The sequence below is a fragment of the Ipomoea nil genome, unplaced genomic scaffold (assembly GCF_001879475.1).
Source record: "Ipomoea nil cultivar Tokyo-kokei standard unplaced genomic scaffold, Asagao_1.1 scaffold0804, whole genome shotgun sequence".
NCBI lineage: Eukaryota > Viridiplantae > Streptophyta > Magnoliopsida > Solanales > Convolvulaceae > Ipomoea > Ipomoea nil.
The window spans coordinates 2,497,719-2,515,205 of NW_017617232.1; the positions used below are offsets into that span (position 1 = coordinate 2,497,719).

The 17,487-nt window shown below is 35.0% G+C and overlaps 3 protein-coding genes across 6 annotated transcripts; 1 reads left to right on the forward strand and 2 right to left on the reverse strand.

Annotated features, from left to right (window-relative positions):
• Positions 1–1,086: 1,086 nt before the first annotated feature.
• On the reverse strand, positions 1,087–3,536 carry LOC109177231. The gene is made up of 3 exons (XM_019326549.1): positions 3,322–3,536; positions 1,742–1,810; positions 1,087–1,454 (listed from the first exon to the last, which is right to left on the reverse strand). The coding sequence occupies exons 1-3, from the start codon at positions 3,496–3,498 to the stop codon at positions 1,260–1,262; spliced, it is 441 nt and encodes a 146-aa protein (XP_019182094.1). The 5' UTR covers positions 3,499–3,536; the 3' UTR covers positions 1,087–1,259.
• A 400-nt stretch (positions 3,537–3,936) lies between these two features.
• LOC109177450 lies at positions 3,937–13,544 on the forward strand. 3 transcript variants are annotated; one of them, XM_019326843.1, is made up of 8 exons: positions 3,937–3,975; positions 4,853–4,971; positions 5,055–5,202; positions 6,017–6,118; positions 10,722–10,846; positions 11,263–11,546; positions 11,622–11,709; positions 13,153–13,544. In XM_019326843.1, the coding sequence occupies exons 2-8, from the start codon at positions 4,861–4,863 to the stop codon at positions 13,504–13,506; spliced, it is 1,212 nt and encodes a 403-aa protein (XP_019182388.1). In that variant the 5' UTR covers positions 3,937–3,975; positions 4,853–4,860; the 3' UTR covers positions 13,507–13,544. The 3 variants fall into 3 exon arrangements, with proteins under 3 accessions (XP_019182388.1, XP_019182387.1, XP_019182389.1); XM_019326842.1 differs by lacking the exon at positions 3,937–3,975 and having other exon boundaries at positions 4,849–4,971; XM_019326844.1 differs by lacking the exons at positions 3,937–3,975; positions 6,017–6,118 and having other exon boundaries at positions 4,849–4,971.
• Positions 13,545–13,613: 69 nt separating this feature from the next.
• LOC109177451 lies at positions 13,614–16,710 on the reverse strand. 2 transcript variants are annotated; one of them, XM_019326845.1, is made up of 3 exons: positions 16,578–16,709; positions 16,164–16,264; positions 13,614–14,099 (listed from the first exon to the last, which is right to left on the reverse strand). In XM_019326845.1, exons 2-3 carry the CDS (start codon positions 16,217–16,219, stop codon positions 13,850–13,852), a joined length of 306 nt encoding a protein of 101 aa, XP_019182390.1. In that variant the 5' UTR covers positions 16,220–16,264; positions 16,578–16,709; the 3' UTR covers positions 13,614–13,849. The 2 variants fall into 2 exon arrangements, with proteins under 2 accessions (XP_019182390.1, XP_019182391.1); XM_019326846.1 differs by having other exon boundaries at positions 13,646–14,099; positions 16,164–16,244; positions 16,578–16,710.
• Positions 16,711–17,487: the final 777 nt, after the last annotated feature.

Genomic DNA, 17,487 nt, shown 5'->3' on the forward strand with positions numbered 1-17,487 from the left:
AGCTAACTTCATTCACATGCATTGTTTTAGACTAAATACGCAAGGTTAAAGCATACATCGTTTCAATCCAAATATACATTGTTTTGATATAAATACACATATAGATTAGAAAGCCTAAATACGCATCATTTTGGAATAAATATGCAATGGTTTATTCATTCAAAGTTATATTTATTTACAAAAATATCACCATCTCTTTTTAAAGCATAAATTTATAACCATTCGTTTTTGCGATAGATGAATGAGATTCATTCTCATTTCTCACTAGAGCAAATACACTCTCATTTCTCACTAGAGCAAATATTGCAAATACTATCACATACACACGCACACGTATCCCTAAGGTACAACTCAACTAGTCAACCAACTCAAAATAGTTTCATAAGCTTTGTTTTGCTAGTAACCATTTGGTGCAAAGTTCAAATCCTACAAAAATAAAAAATCACTAGTGCAGTTGAAGCACCTTTCCCAATTTACCGCATTTAGCATTTTCCCATGCAAGACTCGAGCAATAAGGTTGAAACTTGTATGTATTAAAATCAAACATTTTTTTGTGCCTTTGACCATTGGGAAGGGGTTGAGGTCTTGAGGAGTGCATTTAGCCATCCCTTATCTTTATCATCCTCATTCTCCTTAGGGCATCCCCTAATGGGGGTCTTCACCAAGTTGTAGGACAACAAAATCCCATGGAGGAGATTTTCACAAATGAAAGATGAAGACTTTAGCTAAACTTTTCTCCTGCAATATGGAGATTTTTGTGGGCCCAATAACAGAGAGAAAGTGAAAGAGAAGCCTGGAAAGTCGTACGTGGAGCAATGGATGGCACCAAGGCATCAGACTTCCTGACTTTTTCGGGAGGTGTCAGTTTTTTCTTCTTTTTTTTTTTTTCTTCTCTCTCCTAGTTGGCAGCTAAAAAATCACACCAAAATCCTCACTATTTATAGACGATGAGCTTTTTTTTTTTTTTTTTTTGCCTCTCTCTCTCTTTTTCAAATGTCATAATTAAGAATAATACATTTTTATTGTTTCAATATAAGAATTTTTGTTTGTGAATGCTTGAACTGTACAATAGCATCATACATCCAGTACTGAACAACATTTTAACTGCCAAAAAGGGCAAAAAGTTCAAGGACGATAAAATAACTGTCAAATTGTACAAATAAATCTCAAGATTTTGCATCCTTTAGTACACTGTTAATGCTGATTCTGGAGGGAGAAGAAGAAGGTAAGGGTGAACTAAAATGACAAGTCTTTACCTTTCAATTTTGGAAATGCTTTTCAGCACCAGTTGTTCCCCTTCCTTCCAGTGAACTTTGAATGGCTTTTGCTGCTGCTATATCTGAATCTCTCCGATTAATCATTTGCTGAAGCGTCTGAACATTATCAGACAACATGCCAACATTACAATTTGTAGAGTGAACCAATTTGTTGGTGGTCTCCAAAGCATAGCACAACTGGAACAAAATGGAGACAACAAGGTTCTATTCAGTCAACAACATATACGAGGCACATATTATGAGACAAAATCGTATAAAACGAGGATTGTATTCAAATTCAAATAATAGGTAGTACTTCGTCAAATAATAATAGATAGATGTCAAAACTCAAAAGTCGCACAAGACACATACTTGAGTGATGCTTCAATTGATAATAAAGACTCAGCCCATACATAAAACTAACAATTATTGCAGCATTTCTTAGAATTATATAGATTTCTTGTAGGAATCAAATTAACCCTTACTTCAAGTGTGAGATCGGTCCATGAATGATCTGTACCAGCAAGTGCATCATTCAGCTTCTCATAGTTTTCCTAGAGAAGACATAGGAAATTAGCTGCATATCTAAATTAATAAATGACGCAGTGCAAAGTGGAAGGATAGACAAGTCGAAACACATCAGGATTCACGGTTTATTCCCCCAAGTAAAGTCAGGTTACACGCCAAAAAAATACATGGATAATACCCAAAAAAAAAAAAAGAAGATAGAAATTGTATTCATCAATAATAATAACTCGTGACCTGTCTGTAATACAACTATGATAGGGTATTGAGGGAAATTGACAAAAATGAGAATTTTTTTAGATTGGTGGACAAAAATGGGAAGGTTTTAAAAATTAGACTAAAGTAGGAAAATAGCATTTGGGAAATGCGTTTGAGGCTTTGACCCGGCAACAACATCTCCCTTCAATTTATGCACAACCATCTTCACCTTCTTTAATTCCAACCTGGCATTGGTGATTGCTGCTGTGGACTGTTGCAGGTTGCTGCATGCTGTTCTGGAGCTTGTTGAATTGTTCTGCTGCTAAGCATGTTCCGGCTTCTCTTATTGAGTTTTTATTCCCTTCTATTTTAGTCTAGATTATTCTATTAAATTAATTGTCCCCATGAGCATTGTGTGTATGAAATTCTTGATGATTTATTTAAGCTAAATCCCTAGCTGAGGTTGGGTTACCATATGAATTTCTAAAATTAAGAGTGTAGGCTGATTTAATTATGTCGATTGTGATTTATATCTCTTAGTTGATTGGACTATAGCTAATTAGCTTCAATTATCAATCCATTATCTTACTAGAAGGATCAATCCCATTGCTTGTACTATGTCAAAGTATAGAAATTTGCTTCCATTATCAATCCATCACACAAAGAGATGAGGTTCATAATGTTGAACTATCCTACAATCCATTCTACTCAAACCCCTTTCTATATCCATGTTTATTTTTCACCCACAAACTTCTTTCTGTATGAATACATAGAATTACAATCCTCCAAGCTATTAATTTTTAGTTATTTTTTACTTTTTGCCAAAATTTCCTCGAGATTTGAAGTTCATGACTTCACATATCCATTTTTTTTTTTTCGCCAAAGGCCTTGTGGTCGAGCCCCATAGCCGTGGCCCCTCAAATGAGAGGTCTCAGGTTCAAAAGTCTGTATGCACAGATACTACATTGTAATAGAGTCGATAGCATTCACATAGACTAAGAAAGCTATTTGAATAAATATGCACCTAGTTTACAAAGAACATCTGTTGTATTGGGAAATTGTAGCACATTTCAAGGAACTTCAGAGATTGTTCCTTTCCACATTATGACATCAATCAGTGAAATTTTTAAAGAGAACCTTGAATCTCCCATATCATATAAAGGAATTAGAAAAGAGACTACATCTGAGGGTATTGGAAAATTGGAATCAGTGCTAGTGTGTTGTATTGAATTTACATAAGAACATTTATACCAAGGAAACAACAAACTAGCTCTTCAAACGCATATTAAAACAGGGGAAAATAAAATCACCAGTTATGCAGGGTAGGGATTAGGGAAGGCACCTGAAAGAGCTTAGGTAGATCGGAGGGTTTAAGACTGGGAGCGGATTCCGGAAAATGAGAAGATTTGAGATCAACGCCCCTTGAGGAGTGGTTGTCGGAGGCGCTACCTTCTTCGCCGACGTCGCTGAGCAGATCGCCTATGCACAACAAAGGGCCTCCTACTCCCCTCATCGCCATGTGCGTTAAGAACACTTAATTAGCCTCTCGGAATTTACGTTAAAACTTATACAAATTTTCACCTTTAATTATATTAAGGATCTGTGTAAAAATTAAAAAATAACGTCTAAAACATATTTTTTGAGTTTTCAGTATTTAGATAATATATAAGATAAGATAAGAAAACTCAGTTAAGATATATTTCGTTAATTGAAAAAAATAAAATCATTTTAACAAAAAATAATTTCTGCTAAAATTTAAAAAAAATTATTTTTTGTCAAAATGCTTAAACATACAATTCTATTCATTTTTTTACAAAATAAACTAAACATACTAAGTTTTTCAAAATATATTAAATACTAAAAAAAAAAATATTTTTTTTAAAAATAACTCATTTTTCTTCTTTCCAAATCTAAAAGTGATATTGTAAGGTGGACCCGGTCCACAAAATCCCCGCGCCCGCGGAAACTTAACTTATTAAACAGAACCCTTGCACACGCAAATTATGCCATGGAATCGTGTTCACCGAGAATGGTGAACACAAGGCAAAACGACGTCGTTTTTAGGCCCAAAAAAAATATTTCGCGGATGTGGAGTTAACGGCGCGCGTTTGATCAAATTATGAATTTTCTGTTATGAGATTATGAATTTTATGAAAGTTCATAATCTCATAACAGAAAATTCATAATCTCACAACTGAAAATTCATAATCTCATAACAGAAAATTCATAATCTTATAACAGAAAATTCATAATCTCATGGTTCCAAAGTGAATGTGTAGGCATGGTTCCAAAGTGAATGTGCAGGCATGGATTCATAATTTATGAATGTCCGTGATTTCGGACGGGAATATATAGGCATGGTTCCAAAGTGAATGTGCAGGCATGAATTCATAATTTATGAATGTCCGAAATTATGAATGTAATGAAAATTCATAATCTCATAACAGAAAATTCATAATCGCATAACAGAAAATTCATAATCTCATAACTGAAAATTCATAATCTCATAACTGAAAATTCATAATCTTATAACAGAAAATTCATAATCTCATGGTTCCAAAGTGAATGTGTAGGCATGGTTCAAAAGTGAATGTGCAGTCATGAATTCATAATTTATGAATGTCCGTGATTTCGGACAAGAATGTGTAGGCATGGTTTCAAAGTGAATGTGCAGGCATGAATTCATAATTTATGAATGTCCGAAATCTTTGTTCACCTCAAATTAAAGTGAAACCACAAAATGTGAAAATAAAGAAGAAAAGTCACGCAATTAATTATAAAAAAAAAAAAAAAAAAAAAAAGATAACGGTATACTAACACCGTTAGAACCGTGTTCACCAACGGTTCCATGGCATAACGTCTGCCTTGCACAGATGTGGGCATGGCGGCAATCGTGAAATACGGCCCTATAATTGACCTCTCCGACGCATCGGCTTACATCGACGCCTACGTGCAACTCCTAGTCTTCGTTCACCGCTCAACTCCCATTCAGGTTCTACCCTAATCCCCAACTGCTTCCCTCATTTCAGACGGAAAGTGTACATTTTTGTATCCATTCCTATCGGTGCTGTGCAGTACAAGATCTTGACGAAAAGCGGAGGAAGAGAAGTGATAAGGACGGACGTTCTGGTGGGCGATGACAAGCGCACCTATTTCCCTGTGTCCATATGGCACAACCAAATCGCCTCCCAGATTGTTTCCGGCACCGTCGTTTTGCTACAGAGTATGCATTGTATACTTGTAGTATTTTCGCTCTACCATTTCTGAACTCACATTGTTTCTTTCTTTTGCTTCGTTGAGAATTGAGACTCTCGATCCAATTATTTGTTTTAAAGAATTATGTATACAAGAAATATAGCAACTTTATTTGCAAAAAGGGGGGAAAAAAAAGAAGAAGAAGAAATTAGTAATGAATATTCAGTTTAAACATGATAAACGTTCACTTGACGGAATTTGTGTAGATACATGAACCTGGGCATATGATTTCCCTTATATCTACAGTTTTGTGTTGAAATGGATACTTGAATTATTTACCATTTAGAGGTATTTATAGGAGGGTAATATGTTTGATGAAAATTAGTACTAGAAAATGTATTGGTATCATAATGCCTATGGAGATTTATTGATGGTTCCAATATTTTTTTACTGTTTGGACGTTTACTCATTTGAGTGATTCCTAGAACAGACCTTTCTTACAGATTTCCCATAATTTTTCTTCTTCTATCCAATCTTCCCTGCAAAATATATATATATATATATATATATATATATATATATATATATATATATATATATATATATATATATATATATATAAAAGGGGAAAAAAAAAAAAGGAATTTTGCATTGATCCTTTTTTCCTTTTAACATTTTTGAAATTGCAAGTTCATGTGTGTTCAATTTTCATTCCTGTCCAGCTTTTCCATTTATGTTGATTGTGAAATTGTAGATTCTGCATTTTTTTTTTTTACCCTAGAATGTGTATTCAACTTCTCTTGCAGTCATTCTAGGATTTCTATTTTGTTTGCCATCTTCAGATGTTAAAATTACAAGATTTGGAGAGAGAGTGGAGGCCAAAACTCTCCACTGTTCATCCATCCTATGTCTAGTCCAGAGATATGAATCAATACTTTCTAAAGGTCCATTCTTTCTCTCAGACACATGCAGATTACATCTGTGGCTTGCTTTTTGTGTGTGTGTGTGTGTGTGTGTGTATTTTTCTTCCCCATCTTGATACCTGTCTTCGTTTTATAGTGTTTATTTTATTTTTCTTAACCTGACCTTTTAAATGGACGTCAAGAATGAGAAATTATACATAAAATAGGATGAAGTCTTGATTTGCTGGGTATTTCTATTTATTAGACGTCAGGCTTTTTATGTGTATATCATTATCCATTGTTGATGTTCTTTCTGTTTGTATTACACCTGGAATGAAATCTACATTAGATAAGAAAGCAGTTGAGGTATCATTCATCCTTTGCAAGATTTATTGATGTCTTAGAACTGTCTAACACTACTAGTATTCATAAGGTGAAAGTCAGACTTCAAATTTCTATTTTGCAAATTTTCTGGTGGATTAATGTGGGAGATAAGGACCAGTTGATTAAGAAAAGCTTTTAATAATAAACTTTAATACTTCAACTACATCTCTACTGTCAACTTGTCAAGAGAAATTAAAAAAGAAGGAAAAACATTGCTAAAAAATGCCATTGGAGCTTTATGGTGATAAATTTGGCTGTTGATTATTGAGATCTTAAAAGGCTTGGCAGAAAAAGATGCTTGAGCTTTAGGGCCTAAGCAATTTGGCATGAAGTGCCCGTAAAGTTTAGGGTACTCTATAAATGGGCAAGAAGTCTGTTGCAGCCCTAATGACAAAGCAAGTTATATTCTGGTATTTGAAATTACAAAGAGGTCATGTTGGGTTAACATTTTCATATATTTTAAGCTGCTCATTTTTCTGCCTTAGTAAGAGGGTAACAGTTTCTTTTATTTTATATGGAAATGGAAGGCAAATTTCTGGCTATGCATTTATGTGATTTGAATATGTCCATTTGTTTCAAAAAAAGAATATGTCCATTTGTTTTATTTTTTATTTTTTATTTTTGCTCTTTGAAGCTCATCTTACAAATTGTTAAGTAGTGTGTCTATCCTACATTGGGTAAACATTTAAATACATGTTAGGGATTTTACTTGTATATAGAAATACATGTTCGGTTAATGAGGATTGATCCAAAGTTGTTTACACTTTTTTTTTTTTTTTTTAATTATATTAATTAGATTTTTATTAGGCAATAAAAATTATTTACTTTGTATTTAGAAACTACATAAAAAGCTTTATTAAACACAAATAATCAAATTTTAAAATTATAAGAAATGTTAAAGAAAAACTGATATAAGAAAGGTTAGTTTGACCTTTAAAAACTTATCTAAAAAGGTTAGTTTGACCTTTAAATAGTAAAATGGGAGAGCAGGAGTAATATGTAACTCTATCAATAAATCATTCTAAGGCTCCCTATATTTACTTACAATTTTACACAACCAGCTAATTGTATGTATACAATTAACCAACTTGCCAATTGCCATGTGTATAAGCTATAAAGGCCGAACCTAGTGTCAGAGGATTTTATATCTTGCAGCCATACAGGTTATGGAGAGGAAGATGTAGCCTGTAGGCACTTAACTGACTAACTCTGTTTTACAGAGATGTTTTATAGGGCTTGAACTGATAATCTGTTACGAAAGTGAAGAGAGAGAGTTTCTAATGTGCTTATATTGTCTCAAACTGTCATATAGAAATGAGAATACAAAGCCCTATAAATAGGTACTAGAAGACTACATATAGGAAACACGTTTCCATATACCCTGCCTTCCAAAATCCCTAAGACTGCCTAATCCATAGGGATTCTGTATATCAAATATATATTCTATATTCCATAACACTCCCCCTCAAGTTGGAGTATATATTTTAATAATGTCCAACTTGTTACACAAATGAGTGATAACCCAAAATAACTAAATAACAAATAACTCAAGTCCATTTAGGACACTCATTTGAAACGAAAGCCTTGAACGCCACCTATGCCACGAACAACGGGTGAACACACAGTGACCGAACAAGCTTGAGATTGGATACTCATACCTTTTTTTTTTTTTTTTTTCCAAACAATATAACATGATATTATAACAACTAAAGCAATTGTCTTGAAAGGAATCATGCATAGATTTACGGTCATTGGTTCACAAATCCAACACAATATTATAACAACTAAAACATGCATTCCTTCCCCTAAAAAAAAAACATACATTCCTTTAAAAGGAATCACCAGCGCTTACAACAGCCTTGGTAAGAAGTTCCCCATCAATTTCATCTTGGGTTTGCACTTCACCATTAGTAACACTTTCGCCATCAATTTCATCTTGTATTTCATCAATTACCGCAGCCACATTGCCATTTTGTTCTTCTACTTTTACCGGGGGTGGTCGGATGACAACAGGTCTACTGGGAGGTGGTCGGATGACAATAGGTCAGCTAGGAGGTGGTCTGATAACAACAGGTTGGCTATTGGCAAGGGGTGGTCAGGTAACAAGAAGTGAGTTAGGGTTATTTAAATGTTGCCAATTCCCACCATTGTAGTAGCTAGGAAAATAACTATTATAACAAAATTCACTGGTAGGCACTGGGATATAATAAGGAACATAGTTTACCGAGTACGGGTTACCATAAGGGTAGTTAGTAGTAGTAGTAGTAGGGAAAATTGGGAAAGTCATGTTACCACCACAAGTTAGGGTAAGGGAATTCGTCATACCATTATTGAGGCCAACTTTTGGCTTAACCTCTGCAACCTTGACCTCCACCGTCTTATTCTTCATATACTGGAAACGGTTTCTCAGTGCAGTTTTCGCAGCTTCCTCGGATTCAAAGGTGACAAACCCAAACCCCCTCGGACGTCTAATCTCGGCATGTTCCATAGTACCAAATTTCTCAAAATGTTCCTTCAATTCCTCGTCTGTGGAGTCTGGCGGTACACCCCCTACAAAAATCTTCTTAACACGAGTCTCCAACACAGCTTCTCTGGAACCCTTGGGTTTAGCCACCTTCACTTCCACCTTTTTTCCGAGGATGACATGGGTATCACTCAAGACATGTTCAACAACAGAGCTGTCTGCGAACACGATAAAACCAAAACCTCTGCCCAAACCAGTGATTGGGTCTCTAATGGTCTCGGAGCTTCTGATCTCTCCATATTTACTAAAGTAATCCCTTAGGGTTTGTTCGTTCGTGTCGTGTGACAATCCTCCTACGAAAAGCTTAATTTGCTGCTCCATCAGAGAAAACTAAGAGAAAAATCGACGATGAGAGACGACGAGAATTACGTAAGTTTTCTTTTTTCTATCCGAACTCCACAGAAATCTGACTTGTATTTAGGAAGGTTGTAGTAAAAATAATATTCATGTCCAGAAAATAAAAAATATATAATACATTGGAGGATTATGATATATAACAGAATTAGGATTGTATTACGATGTGTGTTTTTTGATCTGTTTGTGCTTAGTTTTTGGTGGGTATGCCTGAGTATATATCTGTTGCTGCTGTTGTCTCGGAATCTGGTGATGAAGAGGGTTTTTGGTGAAGGGCTTGCGTCTAGGGGTCTTTATGTTCTTGACCTCTAGAAGGATGGAGTCCGTTTCGTGTTTTAGTGCTGTCTCGTTTTGTGTTTTGTTGCTGTCTTGTTTTGGTGGTGTCTCGGTTTGGTGTTATCTCTCCTTTTTTATGCTCGTTGATTGGAGCATGCTTCTCTTTTGTTAGTAAGATACTTCCATTTTGCTAGTAAAGAATTTGTGTCCTCCAGTTTGGAGTTTGTCTTTTTTATCTTGTGCGTTCAAGCTTGTTCGGTCCACTTTGTGTTCACCCGGAGTTGCGGTATTGGAGGCGTCCAAGCTTCTGGTTCAAGGGGAGGGTCCAATCCCAAGCTTGTTCGGTCCACCACGTTGAGTTCACCCAACTGTCCGTAGGTATTGGTGGCGTTCACAGCTTTCGTTTCAGGGGTAGTATCCAATCTCAAGCTTGTTCGGTCACTTTGTGTTCACCCATTGTTCGTGGGATTCGTGGCGTTCGAAGCTTTCGTTGGAGGGGGAGTATGAGTATCCAATGTCAAGCTTGTTCGGTCACTGTGTGTTCACCTGTTGTTCGTGGCATTGGTGGCGTTCAAGGCTTTCGTTTCAAAGGAGTGTCCTAAATGGACTTGAGTTATTTGTTATTTAGTTATTTTGGGTTATCACTCATTTGTGTAACAAGTTGGACATTATTAAAATATATGCTCCAACTTGAGGGGGAGTGTTATGGAATATAGAATATATATTTGATATATAGAATCCCTATTGATTAGGCAATCTTAGGGATTTAGGAAGGCAGGGTATATGGAAACGTGTTTCCTATATGTAGTCTTCTAGTACCTATTTATAGGGCTTTGTATTCTCTTTTCTATATGACAGTTTGAGACAATATACGACAACACATTAGAAACCCTCTCTCTTCACTTTCATAACATAATTTAATGGCCAATCGGTTAGCATTTGTCACCATATGAAGCCCATTCTTGAGTTGTGTGTGTATATTTGCTATCTCTTTTCTTGAAGCATTTCTGCATATTATTATTACAGCATTTTCAGTCACTAGAAATGCAAGCGTTCAACTTGCACCAGTCATTGGAGCTAATATATTCTTTATTTGAATATTTATAGATGTGGATGATGTGACAGGGGGATGCCAAGTTAGTACATCAGCAAAGAATAAGTTTCAAAAAGTTATCAGATGGTTACAGAAAAGTGAAAATGTGTATGTCAATGATGGACTAAACCACTATCAAGTATGATCTTACTCATACAGGGAGTAAATTTTTTTTCTTGATTTTGATAATGTGCATTTCTACACATGTCGAATTTGAATTCAGCATTCTCAAAAGGATAGATGCATAGTCTAGATACAATACCAAATACTGAATTATGTGGAAGTTTCATTAAGTTGCTCAAAATAGTCAAAGGGAGAGTAGAATTCCTACATTGGATATGATTCTAGGCGGGCTTTATTATACACTGTAAATGCATATTATATTCTATCTTAGGTCCGTCTAGCAGTATTTGTTTGATTTAGAGGGGCAGGTGGATTCATTGCATTAAAATTTTTCTTGAGCATTTTTTTTGTCTGTCATAACTTGAAAAGTACATTTCTTGTTTGTGCTTCAAATGCTTAAAAATATTTAATTTCATTTATAATTCTCTGCAGTCGAAACAGCTGAAACTGAACTGGAAAGTGCATAAAGAGCCAAAATGTCATGATTGCTTCTCCCTAAATGAATTATGCCTTCTTTTTGATTCCTGTGAGGCAAGCTTCTATGCTTCTATCGGTGAAATTTTTCTGCCAATCACCTGTAGAAATCTGCATGAATCTGAGACTGAAACCCTGTTCATCAGTAGGAGGCTTTTCATGCTTGAAGATAATAACTTGATTGATGATTTAGTTGGTATTGGCTGTCATCTATGTGGGACTCCATTAAATCAAGATCATGGGTATGAAAAGATAAAGTTGTTCTCTGCTTAAATCTTCATTTTCACAAAATAATGCTTGATTCTTCATTGTGACAGATCAACCATGACTGAGGCCTCTCAGTTCTATTGTCAGAAAAGCTCTAATCACCTTCATGTGGTACGACACATATATAGACCCTTCATGGTAAGTTCTATACCAAGTTTTTAACATATTTTGCTTGTTATCTTTTTTTTTTTTGGTTGTTGTTGTTGTCTAATTTCACCTAAAAAGTTAGAAGCAAATCAAGCAATCATGGCCCTTGATTCATTGAAGGCTGAATGCTAATACTAATTACAAAGTGAATTTCATGTTTCCTTGTCACTACATTGTCCTTTTTCTTGGACTTTCTGAAATTCTTTGGAGTGCTAAATATTTACATTTGATGTAAGTGATTAATTCTAAAGTTGCTTGTATATAAGTGGAATGGCTTTCATAGTGGCAAGATGGACAAAATTACCATATATTTGGTCATATTTTATATATTCCTTTTCCATTCTTAAGCAAACCAAACTATGGAATATTAAGTCCTTTATCCTTGTTTTTATGAACCAACCCAAGGAATAGAGTTCCTTTTCTATTTCATTTCTTCTAGAATCTTATTCCTTTATGTTTTTATTGTAAAACAAACTTGGCTGTTAGAGTTGATGTCAACGTCAATTTCCCCTTTTTTTTTTTTTAATTTTTTTTTTTTTAATTTTTATTTTTTATGGTTTGATCTTCCAATTTTAACTTCATAGCATTTTAAGGTGGGAAGTATAGAGTATATTATACAAAAACAAGTAAAGCCTAAATCCAGCAAGAAATCACTTAAAAAAGTCATTTAGTGCCAGATAGCAGAGATTTAGACTTTCCAAAAAATAAATTTTGTAAGAACAACAGTATATACAGTATTTTGCAAAAGCAGCTAACTTTAGTGAATTATCCTCCGAAAAAGAAATATGTCCACAAATGAAAGGTAGGGAGTGAATTTCTGTAGATTTTGTGTAAATAAGTAATCATGAAGATGCAACATGGTCATAGATGATAGATGTAAAAATCATGCAATTCTTTTAGAAACATGGATCTATTCCATCAAGGTGGCCCTCTTTTGGGAAATGCTATCTTTATTCTATTTTAACATTATCCTTAGATTCATAGTGATTTAAGGTTTGGAAATTCGTATTTGTTGAAATTAAAGATTTGAAAAAACTTAAGATTTTTAAATGTCTGACAAGGGACAAATAGTCACCCACCCACCAGAGCTTATGGAAACTGAAATATGAGACCAATTGAAAAGAGAAGAGGGGAACATAGACTACATTAATGAGATAAATTGAGGATAACATTCATAGGAAATATTACAAGAGCATAGTATATATTAGGCTATTGGATAAGCTAAAGAGTCTAACTTATTAATCTATTTACATATTTGACACATGTTCATTTTCAACACATCCACATCCTTGTCTTGTAGCTTTTGTGGATATGAACACACAAATGCATACAAATCTTTTCTTATTTCACTTGGTACCAAAAATTTCCAATTTGATTTTTCAGTAACCTGTTTTTTTAATCTTTATTTTTATTTATTACTGTTATTTTTTGCAGCTATATGTATGGGACGATTCAAGGTATATTTCACTTCTCGTTAGGAATAAGGCTGCTGAGCTCTTGTTTGGAAACATTAAAGCTGAGGAAGTATATGCATGCTATCAGAGACAAAAGAACTGCAAAACTCTCGATAATCCAAATACAAAACCTCATTCATCAGGCACTGGATCGAAAGTACACGATGTTGGTGTTAAACCAAACTTGTATAGGATTTGGCTAATCTTGTTAAAGACTCTACTGCAGAAAGAAAAGAACAGTTTATTGAAGTTTAAGGTTCATATTGATGCTAATAGAGACTGGGAAAGTGGCAAGTTTGAGATGGTTTCAGTTTCACTGCCATCTTTCAATTGAGTTGATTAATCCAATTACCTGGTGCACCAAGCTTTGAAGTAGCCATTTGTTTTTTTTTTTTTTTTTTACAAATCGAATGAACATTGACATTTATTTATGGAACATAATTCAAAAGCAATGAACATTACCCACAGCTGTATTGAGTATTTACCACAATTGTAATGACCATTTACTTCAAGATGGTATTCCACTTGTTGGTTTCATAAATGTAATGATGATTTATTAGACTAATTTTAACAGAAACGTTTAACAGAAAAATTTGGACTAAATGCCAAAATTTGACAGCCACAGAATCGAAAGCAATCCAACAAAAGAAGTGATTTGCGTGCGTGCCTGAGTGCCATCATGATTCGGCTCTGGCTCCGGCTCCAATATTGGGCAATGCATCAGCAGCTGCGGCAGCAGAATTTTGTGCTTCCAAAAGCTTCTGGCGTTCTGCGTGTTCTCTTTCACAGGCACTGATTCCCATAATTATATCAAGCATGGTTCCAGTTGTCCCGAAGAATACAAGGGGCGCCAAAGATTTCCGCTTTATCCCCACAGGTATTGCAAGCAAAGCACCAGCTACTGAAAAAACCCATGTCCCAAGTGCACTGAAGAAATTTAGAACTAAATGTTAAGAAACACAAATACTTTCTTTACTTTGTTGGATTTACAACCATGTTATGCAGCAAATTCACAAAACCTTTGGTGCCAAGGAGGCTGATCTAATAGGCCCTAGGATCTTATTGAATATTAGGGAGAAATAATACTCAATGACTGTAAATGGCAATGTTGAATGAAAATGCAACAAAAATCAGGAATAGGGCTTAAATATTGAAGCAGATATATGAAAATAAATTAACAGAAAATGACAATTTCTCCATTCAAATTCAAATTCGCTGTAAAATTATACTGCAGTTAGCTGCCACCAAAATAAACTTGTCAACTCCTACCCAGCAAAAGCAAACTCCCAACAAGTCATCTAATTGAACTTGGGAGTTTTGATTTGCAAGGTAATTTGAAAACAATTTTTCTTGGGAGGACATTAGCTACTGAAAGACAACAGCAGGAGGTTCAGGCCCTCAGGGGGCACTGCTGCATGTCTTCAAACATGGAGATCATAACTAAAATGATTTTCTTGCCAAAGGGTAGCTTGAGATTTTCATTTCCTTTAAAGTAACAGAAGTACTGAATATTCCGGCCTACAAGGCTACAAATTGATATTCATATATATTTTCAGGGTCAACACCACATAATGGTTTCCCTGCAAGTCTGAATGTGTATTCAGAAGTGTCCTTAAATAAGCGTATTGGCCGCATCAACTGAGGTTTCCACCTTGATAGTAAAAACTTAGGTTTATTTACATCAATAAAGCCATTTTGCTGCAGCAAAGTGTAACCCTGCCAGTTGCCTTAAGTAGCAATAATCATACAGAACCCAAATATTTTTGAACTTTAAAGTAAGGTCATCAATTAAAGTTGAGAGACTCCCTAGCCATAGTTTAAAAAAGGCAGTTTTGAGGCGCACCAGGTGTAAGTGAAAGGTGCTGAGGCATACGCCTCTTTGGGTGAAGTAGGCCTTTCATAGTTTCATGTGCATCAAGTCCTCAACACATGTTTGAGGCGTGTTGTTGAGGCATAGCAGGCAAAGTCCATAAACCCAATCTATCCCAATCCTAATTATAGTAGAATTAGAGGAAAACAAATTGACCTAGGAAGAAACGACTCACGACACGCTACTGTGAAGTGCGAACTCCAGGCGACAGCAACAACTTTCTTCTGTTTTCGTCATTTTTTTTTTCTTGTTTTTCTTTTCTTCTCTTCCCTCAGCGTAATGTCCTTTGTGTATTCGTGTGTGTGTGTATATATATATATATTGTGGCTTCATAGATACTGGACACTTGGCAATTTTTTTACAGATTTTTTTGTTTTCTTTTTACAGTACTGCTGCCTGCTGGCAGTGATTTTTTTTTAAAAAAAAATATTGATTTTTTACCCTATTAATTCTTTGTGTAGGTTGATTATATCTAAACATGGTGAATCATTCGAAGAAAAGTACTACACTTAGTGCTCCAGGAGATCTTGTGGTGAATTTTATAAACAATGTTTATAAGTTAGCAATATATAGAGGCTTACACCTCAATGCGCCTCGAGGCTTACGCCTCCGCCTTTTTAAACCTTGTCCTTTCAAGAGCTGCTAATGCATAAAGCAAAGCCATAAAAAATTTCCAACTTTCCCACCTTAGCAATCTGTGCTACTAAAGATCATAGTTATATATGCACAGTAGTGAAAACTAGTTCTTGATAAGCATACCTATTTCTTACAAGAACCCACAATGCTGAAAATCTAGAAACTTTATCTATAAAAGAAAGATTGAAAAAGAAAAACAAATGTTGTCTCCTAGCAGGCTAGTACAAAGAACAAATCTTGATTTGTACCATGTGATGGCTTTTCCTAGCTTCTCTATATTTCATCAATTTGATGCGCTAGACTCTTTCGATAGCCAACTTAGTTCAAAGACACATACATACACTTCACAATTTCCACTTCCAAATTCAAATAGCAATGTGAACGATTTCCTTGGATGATTCGATTCAAAACTAAACACTCTAGCATATTAATATTGGCAAGATAGATAGATAGATAGCAAATTGAAAATGAATAAGAATACAAACTTGGAAACAGAGCATTCCTCAAGTTGTTTCACAGGTTGTGCATCTTGTCCGGCCATCACTCTTGGCGCATCTCTTTAGCCTCTGCAGGAATTGGAGTAGACCTGGCAATTCATGTTAAATGGGTCCTCAAGGAATCGAATCTTACACAATATCGAGACGGGACAAGACTAAACACGAATCAAACCGAGACATGAACATGATTTTTAATTAGGTTAAACACACATTTACTTAACAGATTTTAGGTAGACAAGACATATAATAATCTATTCAAATTTAAGATTGGAATTTACAAAAATCATTATATATTTAGCGAATGTAGCATACTCGGATGCTAATTTCTCTATAGACGCTGCATATAAGCATACACATTCAAAACATTGTAAGAGAGACAGAGAGTGTATGTGAGAGACTCACCGTAAGAGCAATCAGAGAAATTGGCTTCGAGGAGAGAAGCGATAGAATGGAGAAACGAGAACAGAGATTCTGAGAGTGAAAACTGAGAACTAGGGTTTCGATTTACCACTTACAAAGTACCGTTTGCTGTCAAACCAGACGGTGGCTTTGACGGGATAAAAATAAGTTTGGGAAAATGTCATTTTTACTCTCTTTTTTTTTTTTTTTTTTTTTTTTTTTTTTTGAGAATTTCATTTTTACTCCTTAAATTGTACGGAGTAACATAATATATTCGGCAGTTTGCAAAAATGGGGATCGGCGCTAGGAGGTCGGCCACCTAGGCACTTAGGGGTGTGCAAATTTCAGAGAAATTTCGATTAATTGACCGAACCGACATAATTCGGTTAACCGTTTTTTAACCGAAATATTTTGATTCGGAGAATGGTTAAAGGTTTTCCCAAAATTCGGTTAACGGTTAATTCGGTTCGAAAGTGTCGGTTAACCGAATTTTGGAATATATATATATAATATATTAAATATTAAATATAAATATATAATATGTACTAAAATTCCAAATAGTCAAATGGATTATGGACTTAATGGTATTATTTTTGTATGTTTTGATATGAATTTATTATGATATGTATTTTATTTTAATTGAATTTATTATTTTAGGAGTTATTTTTAGGATTTTCAATTTTAGGGTTAAAAATTTCGGTTAATCGGTTAACTGACCGATTAACCGAAAAAAAGTTCGGTTCGGTTAATTCGGTAGAGGAGAGCGCATTTCGGTTCGGTTAATGGTTAAGGCAAAAAAATTTTCGGTTAATTCGGTTCGGTTAACCGAATGAACACCCCTATAGGCACCCGCCTAGGTGCTTTAGGCGCCGATTAATCGCTTTAGGCGCCCTAGGCGGTCCCCAGGCGCCTA